At 56.7% G+C, this 9387-nt stretch overlaps 1 protein-coding gene across 1 annotated transcript in view; it reads right to left on the bottom strand.

Moving 5' to 3' along the window:
• Celsr1 (cadherin EGF LAG seven-pass G-type receptor 1) overlaps positions 1-9175 on the bottom strand; it is a 137372-nt gene extending 128197 nt beyond the window's left edge. The window contains exon 1 of the mRNA XM_026782502.1: positions 5147-9175. Within this exon, the coding sequence (XP_026638303.1) occupies positions 5147-8735 (3589 nt within the window). The 5' untranslated portion in view covers positions 8736-9175. The remainder of the gene's footprint in view (positions 1-5146) is intronic.
• Positions 9176-9387: the final 212 nt, after the last annotated feature.

Below are 9387 nucleotides of genomic sequence, written 5' to 3'. Positions count from 1 at the left end.
GAGACGTGTATGTGTGAGAATTCAACCACAGTTTCCCGAGGGTGGGGAGAGGGGGATACCTAGCCCTGTCCTTCTTGGCCAAGTCCCCCTGCACACAAAGAGGAACTGAAGATGTCTTTGGGGTGCCCTTGCCTTCAGTCGCCCATGTGGACGCTGCAGATCCCTGAACTGGCATGCTAGCTCATTCCAGAAATGAGCCACAGAGGTTAGCTTAGCAGTTGATCTCTCAGATCCCTGCAGTGAAGGACCCCAGTCCTCCACGTCTCGTCAGGTGGCCTCTTCTTACCTTTCAAGCACACGTCGCCATGTTAGGAGGCAGCTGGAAGCCAAGGCCTTTTTACTGCACCCTTCCCCACACTACACCAAGAATTTAATTCTGGACATTAATGTAAACTTGTGTTCAAGTTACAGGATGACAAAAAAAAAGAAAGAAAGAAAGAAAGAAAGAAAGAAAGAAAGAAAGAAAGAAAGAAAGAAAAGAAACCAAACTTAGTAAACTATTTCCCCCAAGGCTACAAGCTGAAAGAGTCATGCCAAACTTATGAGTATTTTCCACATGCTCTGCCTCACATGATAAGATCTACCTGTTGGAGTCCCAGTGCTGGCAGGGGCAGAGGCCCATGGCACCGTGCCACACACCACGCCCCAAGCACATGCATTGCTGCCAGGGGCTCCCATCTTCCACCCATCCACTTCCCCAGCAGGATTCTGATAGAACTGCATCAGCCCAAACCCAAGTGGTCTTTGCAATGGTGACAGCAGGTCCTGGATGAGTCCTGGTGTCACCAGGAGCATGACCCACTTGAGAGACATATCATCAGTGTCCTCCTTCTCCAAGTGCTGGCAAGGGCGGTAAGGTTACTCCACTGAGTTCCATCTGCCTATATACCTGGTGCTGAGGTAAGTGTCCAGATGTAGCCAGGTGCCACATCCCAGGCCCCTCCTCCTCATGCAATGACCCAAAGAGACACAACTCTACTGTCCAGCAGTGACAGGCACTCCAACTCCCAACACCCCTGAAAGGTGCTACCAGGACCCCCAACAGGTAAACATTTGCATGGCTGCTTGTGCATGCTCTCATCCTTTCTTGACCTCACTTTGGCACTGTATCTCCCCACCCCCACCCCCAGTCAAGACTTAACCCTTTCTATACCTTACTCCCAGCAATGGTGTCACCTATTCATCAGTTCTATGGGACCACAACGACCCAGCACTGGGCTACCATCATATACCGTAACCTCAGCTCCCTGATCCCACGCGCCATGGGTCACCCCCTCCATTCTTCTCTGTGTGTCCCTTCCTGGTCCGGGTCAGCTACCAGTCCGCTCAGGCTGTGGTTCCCAGAGGGAGGCCTGGGCCCTATCCTGACTACACACATTTATTCCCTACTGCTGCCACAGGCTGAGCGCCCTGTGTGCCTTGCCCTGGCTTATCTCTGGGATGGGACGATGACAGAAGAACCTGTATCATGAAGCAGCAGCTTAAGAACTGAATATGCCCTGACAGGCCCGGGGAGAGTTCCCGACACAGAGCAGCTAACTGCCATTGACGGTCTCGTTGTCTGGCATCTGATGTCCTAGCCTGGCACATCCCTGCCCTGCCAATCACACTCTCGGCCTCCCGAGCTTCCTCTAGTCTCCTTCACACCTCCAGCCGCAGCAGGTGGGACATGACACAGCTGTAGCTCCAAATGTCCTTGACAAAACTGATGGGGCCTTGTGGTCTGCCCTCTCCAGATACAAGGACGCTTGACCCTCCAGGTGTCCCTGCCAGGCACCTGCTGCCTAGTCCACACTGGACAGTTCCTCTCCTCCACTGTTCCTCGGGTCCTCCTTGAGCTTAGCTCCGTGCCTGTCTATCTCCATCCAACTCTAGAAGGTCTAAGACTACATAGACTCAACAAGATCTTATACATAGTAGGTATTCAGTAGTAAATACTAGCTGGGCGTGCTGTTGTACACCCTTAGCCTCAGCACTCTGGAGGTAGAGGCAGGTGGATCTCTGTGAGTTCAAGGCCAGCCTGGTCTACAGAGTAAGTTCCAGGACAGTCCAGACTAAATAGAGAGACCTGTTCCCAAACAATCAAACAAACAAAGAAATACTCCACGTTTTCCAACATTCAAAAAGTTAGCTGGCTGCCCAAAGTGCCAACTCCTCTTGGTGATTTGTGTCACCAGGTGAGGCCAGCTCTGCTACAGGAATGTTTTAAGGGCGGTAATATTACTCTGATTCTTTGCTAACTGTTGAGTTTTAGGGGAAATGCAGCATGGTGCATCCAGACTATGCCTGGTACAGCCAGCCATCTGCTCATTTCCTTGTTTGTAATCTCCTACTGAAAAGTCACCGTGATATCCTGTATTTAGCTGGGCAAACACTCTCGAGAGCCAGTCAAGCCTGGATGGCTCTGCACCGTGCACTCCCCACTAGGGCAAACAGCAAGGCTGACCGAGTTCTGAGGTTTTCTGACACGTCTGAATGACTCGTCAGCCACTCATTTTTTTTTACCCCACAAACGCTACTTTTCCCACATCCACGAGTCTGTGACACACGTTAATAGTAGTGGCAGGAACTGTGCCTTCCTGCCAACAGCCGCGCTCTCCAAGGCAAGCTTGAGTCCCTGAACCTACAGGCACCTACGCGTTCCAGGAGTGTTAAAAGATGTCAGCTTTGGTGTCTATGAAAAGGGCTCATCAGGTAAAGGTGCTTGCCACCAAACGTGAGAACCAGAGTTCAATTCCCGGGACTCACGTGGTGGAGGAAGAGAACCAGCTTCCTGGAGTTGTCCTCTGCTCTCCACCATGGCACACTACACCCATACACAGTCACACCAACTAACTAACAACTAACTAACTAATGGAACGGAATGTCAGCATCACTAAAAGACCAATCAGGGGACAGTCCTCAGCACTCGAGCTTCTCGGCTAGTTGTCAGAGAAAAGCCAACATTGGTTTCCCCAGTGTCCATAAGAAAAAGTCCCCATCACAGAATAGAAAATGGCATCCAAACACCCCACACAGAAAATAAACATCTAGAAAGACCAGCCTGCAAAAATTCCAGCTGTTTGAATTATCACATACATATTCCAACATTTTTTTTAAAAACTGTTTTGCCTTTGAGAAGTGCCACAGAACCATCAACAATCTTTTTCCAGTCAAAAAAGATCATGCAGGATCCAGGGCCAGGTTGGGAACTATCTCTTCCCCTGTACATCCCATCCTGCCCCCAGATGCTCCTCCCCAAGCCATGGGTCTCCTCTCCTGGCTGAGGGCTCTCAGCCCTTCCAGAAAGAGGTCCCACAAGATCCAACCACTGCCAGCCTCACACCTAGCTCTCCAGGGCAGTAAGAGCTTCAAAGGCTTTAGGGCATGGCTGTAAATCCTGTTGGAGCCAATTACTCGGCACTGAAAACAGTGCTGAGTGAGCCTGAATCAACAGCTTTCCCACACTGTTCCTTCATAAAATGTAAGAGTGGCCTCCGGGAACCAAGGCCTGGTTAGGTCTCTTCACAGGCCTGTTGTTGAGACCTGCAGGCCTTGCGGTCACAGTGAGTCTCTTCTTTGAAGGATGAAGCAAACGGTCTAAGAGCGACAGCATGGCAGAATTCATTTCCCAGCAGAGCACCCAATGACAGCGGAAGAGTTGGCTTAACAGCTATGTCCTTAAACCCTTCCCCGCTGCAGAGAAAAGGGAGTGGGGAAGATGAAGTGGCCTCATGTTGATCCCGGAGGCCGTGCCCGGCTGGTTGGGGCTTCACACCTTTGAACCTCAGTATCCCTGTGTGTAAACCTCCAGTTGCCAGAGGTCTGAGACTTTAGAAGGCTGCTGGGAGCCAGAGGTAATCATCACACACGACGTGGAGGGGCACCCCAAGGCCCCAGGTTCACAGGAGAACGCAAGCCCAGTAAAGAATCAGTGATGATCACCATGCAGCAGGGCCCTGCTGAACCACCACTGGTTAGTAACCTATGAGAACATTCCCTAGTGGTCTCGACACTTTCTCCCAAACAGATAGATTGTGTTTTGAACCACACCGCTTCAAAATCAAGCCCCAATGTCCCAGATGGTGTGAAGAGACCACTGGAAGGGAGGCTAGTCACCCCCAAACCCTGGACCGTAAGAATATCAGCCAACACTGAGATGAGACAAATAGAAAACTGACCTTCAGGGCTTCCCTGTTCCCATGGAGATACCACATCCCATAACTTACTGCCCACAAACTCAGGTGTCCACACACCTGAACCATCCTTCCTGGTATATTGGTCAGTTACCTAAACCAGCTGATTAAATCCACACCTGTGAGCCCCAAGCAACCTGGACCCCTCCCAGAGCCACTGGTGCCCTTATATTGTCCCTTAGGCCCTGTTCAACCCTCTCTCCTCTGGGTCTCCGAGCACCCCAGGCCCTGTTACACTGCAGGTTTGCTGCCAAGTCTGTGAGGGTTGAGCTGACATTTCCTCTCCTCTGCCCATCCCCCACAGCCCCGAAGCAGCCTCACAGGTTCTCACACTAAGTTGAACAGCCTATGAGCAAACTCCCAAATTATAAGCCCAAGTCCAGAGGCAGGAGCCGAGATCAAACGGGGCTGTGCTTTTCAAAGAGTCACCCCAGAGGCAGCACACATGAGCCTATTGTTATTATCTAGAGGAGACAGAAAAGCTAGACCAAGGGAACACCAGCCATATTACAGGGTGACTCAGGGACCATCCAGCAATTTCCAACGGTCCCACCCAGGAACTAATTGACACATGGAGCAGGGAGTGACCTTTGATCCTTCCAGACAGCCATGCATGCAGCAGGCTTACTAAGGAGCATCACTGGGCAAGCCAGACAACTTGGATAACCCCGAGGCCAGGTTTTAACAACACGGTTTGGGAGAAGCACAGAAAAGCCCTTGCACTTGAGCTTAAAACAGCCCAGGCCTGCTCCCCACAAAACTGCTGAGGGAAGCAATGAGGGGCCTCCCCCTCCATGGGCTTGGGTGGGGAGCACACCCCCAGCATGCAACCAATCATAGCAGCAAATGCCAGGATGGTTGCCCAGGCCCTGCCCAAATGTGTCTAGGCATGCCCTGGCGGCCATTGGCGGGTCCCTGAGGCTCTCTAGGAGGCCCAAGGGAGCAGCAGCTCCTCCCCACAGGCCACTCACCTGACACAGACACCTCCATAAGCGCCTCCAGTGGCCGATTGTTGTCCAGGTCCCTGCTGAGCTGCAGCTCTCCTGTGGTGGGATCCAGCAGCAGCAGGCTCAGCTCATTGCCCTGCAGAAAGGTGTAGTTGAGGCTGTCCGATAGGTCAGGATCATGGGCTGGGATGCGGCCGATCACACCACTGGGGAAGCTGTTGGATTTATTGGTGACATAGTTATTGAAGAGGATCTGGAAGTCAGGCAGCTCTGGGGGATTGTCATTCTGGTCCAGGAGACGGATGTGCACGGTAGCCCGGTTCACTAGAGGAGCAGAAGTGGCCTGCACCACCAGCATATAGTCCCTCCGGACCTCAAAATCCAGCTCGACCAGGGCACGGAGGTCACCACTCAGTAGATCCAGCTGGAAGACCTCAGGCACGTTGCCCTCCACAATCTGATACATAATCTGGGCATTTGGGCCCTCGTCTGGGTCACTGGCTCTTATTCTCGCCACCACTGAACCCACGGGGCTGTTCTCCTCCACAAGCAGCTCCAGCTCGTCCTTCTCAAACACTGGGGGGTTGTCGTTAATGTCCAAGACAGTCACCTGGACCTCCACTGACGCACTAAGGGGACTAGGGTTCCCCCGATCTACAGCTAGAGCGCGAAGGTTGTACACGGCCACGTTCTCTCTGTCCAGCCGGCGCTGGGTACGGATCACACCAGATGTGGGTTCAATGTAGAAGTCTCCATCGCCATCATCCCCACCCTGGAAAGTGTAAAGGAGGCGGCCATTAGGGCCCGAGTCCCTGTCGGTAGCAGAGACCTGGAGTACACTGGTAGATGGGGGCGCATCCTCGAAAACGGAACCCTGGTAAAAATCCCGCAGGAACCTGGGCACATTGTCATTGGCATCGAGGATAAGGATCTCCAGAGAGGTGGTGTCTGATTTCTGAGGAATGCCATTGTCCTGAGCGGTGATGGCCAGTGTGTAGGCTGCCTGATCCTCATAGTCAAGCTCTGTCATGGTATAGATGGTGCCGGTGTCCGGGTCAATACGGAACTGTGGTACTGGGTCCTCTAACACATAAGTGATGCGGGCATTCTCACCTGTATCCTCATCTGTGGCACTGATGGTGGCAATGGAGGTACCCACGGGCCGGTCTTCACTAACGCTGACCGTGTAGTGGGAGCTCTGGAAGACCGGCCTGTGGGTATTAGCATCAGTGACGTTGATGAAGACCTGTGCAGTGTGTGACCGCGTGCCATCCGACGCAGTCACAGCCAGCACATACTGCCGTTCCTGCTTGTAGTCCAGGGGCAGGGCCAAGGTGATGAGGCCACCACCGCTCTGGCTGCTGAGTGCAAAGCGGTTCCGGGTGTTGCCGCCTGTCAGCTGGTAGGTGATTACACTGTTGGCATCACGGTCTCGGGCTCGAAGCGTCAGCACACTGCTCCCCACAGCTGCATCCTCGTTCAGTCGCAGCTCGTACACAGGCTGTGTGAACATGGGGTCATTATCGTTTACATCCAACACGGTGATGGACACGCTGGCAGAGGAGCTCATGGGTGGTGAGCCGTGGTCCACAGCCTCCACACCGAAACTATAGTGTTCTATAGCCTCACGGTCCAACTCTGCACAGACAGTAATCCAGCCTGAGCTGTTATGGATCTGGAAGGGGAAGTCTGGAGCAGAGGCAGGGTTCTCAGGGTCAACACTGCTGCCCCCCAAGCTAGGCGAAACTGTGTCCACCAGGCGGTACTGCAGCCTGGCGTTCTCCCCGGCATCAGCATCCACCGCTTGGATGTGCAGCACGGAGTGCCCCAGGGGCACATTCTCCAGCACAGCCGCCTGGAAAGGGCTACTCACAAAGATGGGTGCGTTGTCATTCACATCTAACACCTGCACTGAGACCAGCCCTGAGGAATTAATGAGAGGAGGCCGACCCCCATCCTGCGCCTTGATCCGCAGGGTATACTCCCGAATGGCCTCAAAGTCCAGGGGATTGATGACATCCAGACTCCCACTAAGCGAATGCAGGTAGAACTGGCCCTTCAGGTTGCCACTGACGATGCTGTAGTGTATGGCTGCATTTTGTCCCTGGTCCCTGTCAGTGGCCTGGACCCGAAGCACAGCAGTGTTGACAGCTACATCTTCTGGGACTTGAACCACGTAGCGCTTCTCACTGAACTGGGGGTAGTTGTCATTCTCGTCTTCGACCACTATATGGACGGTGGCTGAGGCACTGAGGGGGCCTGGATTTCGACCCTGGTCATTGGCCTCCACCAGCAGCTGGTACTCAGCGGCTTCCTCCCGGTCCACCACAGCCCGGGTGCGCACCACACCTGATCGTGCGTCTATCTCAAAGACACCACCTGCGCCCTCCAGCAGACGGTAGCGCATATTGGCATTGGAAGGCGCGTCTCCGTCGGTGGCACGGATGGTCAGCACCTCATAGCCCACCTCGAGGTTCTCTCGAATTCGTTCTCGATACTCAGACTGCTCAAAAACTGGGCTGTGGTCATTAGTGTCACTGACAGTTACGGTGAGGTAGGTGGCAGCTGAGCGCCGCGGGGAGCCATGGTCCACAGCACTAACTTTGAGTACATGAGTGTCCTTGGTCTCGCGGTCCAGAGGGCGGGCCGTGGTCACTGCGCCCGTGGCCACGTCAATGAGGAAGTAACCATTGGAGCGCTCATCGAACAGCGCCTCCATCTGGTAACTAAGACGTCCGGCTTCCCCTTCGTCTGGGTCGTGCGCGCGCAGTTCTATGACCGCAGTGCCCGCGGGCTGGTTCTCAGGCACTGACACCTGGTAACTGGGCAGCGGAAACTGCGGGCTCGTACTGCTTCCCGCGCCCCGTCTAGACCGTCGCACCGCCCTCTCCCGGGGCTGGGACAGGCTAGGCAACGATGGAGACACCGAGGGCGACTCTGAGGGAGTCCCGGGAGTTGCCTCTATTACCAGTTCTACCCAGACGGCGCCAGCAGCGCGACCCAGGGCGCACACCAGGCGCAGGCCCGCTGAGCCTCCCGGCGGCAGACAGATGGTTGTGCGTCTGCAGCGGGTCCCGGAGAGCGGCGGGCAGCTGCAGGAGGGGAAGGTAGTGATGGCCTCGAGCACCGAAGACAGCGAGGCTGCGCCGCCACCTGGGAATGGGAAGCAGAGCGCATCACCGAGCCCAGGCACTGAGCGGAGAGATCGAGAGCGCAGCTCCGCACCGCTGACCGAGCGGCGCCGCAGCCGGACCCCACAACGGGCACCGTAGGTGCGCGCCCTCAGTACCAGGCTCGGGGCCGTTGGGGAGTCGTGGGTGACCAACCGGACCTGCAGCGGCAGCAGCCTCCCCGCCAAGCGCGCACAGTCCCTGGTCCCTGCGCTTGGCCCACGCCGCCGCCCCGCCATCAGTCCCTCGCGGCTCACGTCCAGCAGCTCCCGAGACGTGCGCGCGGTGTCCAACCTGTAGATCCAGCCCGGTCCGAGAGCGAAGGCGCGGGCCCCGCCGGGCACCCGCTGTTCCCAGGCGGCTGCTCCAAGCACCAGAGCAGGCAGGGCGGCGGCGGCCAGCAATACCAGCGCGGGCAGCACGCGCTGCGGTGACGGCGCCATGGCCCGGAGCCGCAGCCCGAGCCGGGCGCCGGAGCACAATCCATGCACCCGGCGCACCTCCGCATCCACCCGGCACAGCCGGGGGGCGGCTCCCGCGCGCCCGGCGCCCGGCCCTCGGGGCGGCCCGCGCTCTGCCTCCCCGGGGGCCCTGGCACGGACACCGGGGGCCGCGCGCCCGGCCTCCCGCGCAGCTTCCACTTCGAGAGCACTTTGCGAAAGTTTGCCAAGTTGGTTTCAAGATGGCTCCTCCGCGCGTCCCGGGAGGGCGCCGCGCATCAACCTGCAGCAGTGCTGGCTCCAGGCGGCTCCAGGTGGCCCCAGCACCGACTCCGCTGGGCGGGCGTGGGAAGCTGGGCGGGCCCGGGGCGGGGCGGGGGTTGCGATCACCGCACGGCCAGTGGACCCAGGAGGTGGATTGCTGACTGGGCGGTGTGTTTCGCCTGCGCCCCCGCTGCCCGCGCTCTCCCCGCCCCCGGCCCCGCCCCGCCCCCTCCCAGTCTCTCATTGTTCAGCCCTGGGCCGGGTGGGGGGATGGCAGGGGGGGAGGGAGCCAGCCGGGAGGTGCGCGCCCGGATGATCTCCATGGAGACGTAGGGGCACGGCCGGGGCGAGGGCTGGGGTTCAGCCCCCTCCCCTGCCGCCTCCCCACCCT

This window comes from Microtus ochrogaster, chromosome 15, assembly GCF_000317375.1.
Source record: "Microtus ochrogaster isolate Prairie Vole_2 chromosome 15, MicOch1.0, whole genome shotgun sequence".
In the NCBI taxonomy this organism is placed as follows: domain Eukaryota; kingdom Metazoa; phylum Chordata; class Mammalia; order Rodentia; family Cricetidae; genus Microtus; species Microtus ochrogaster.
This window is presented reverse-complemented; position numbering and strand designations above follow the sequence as displayed.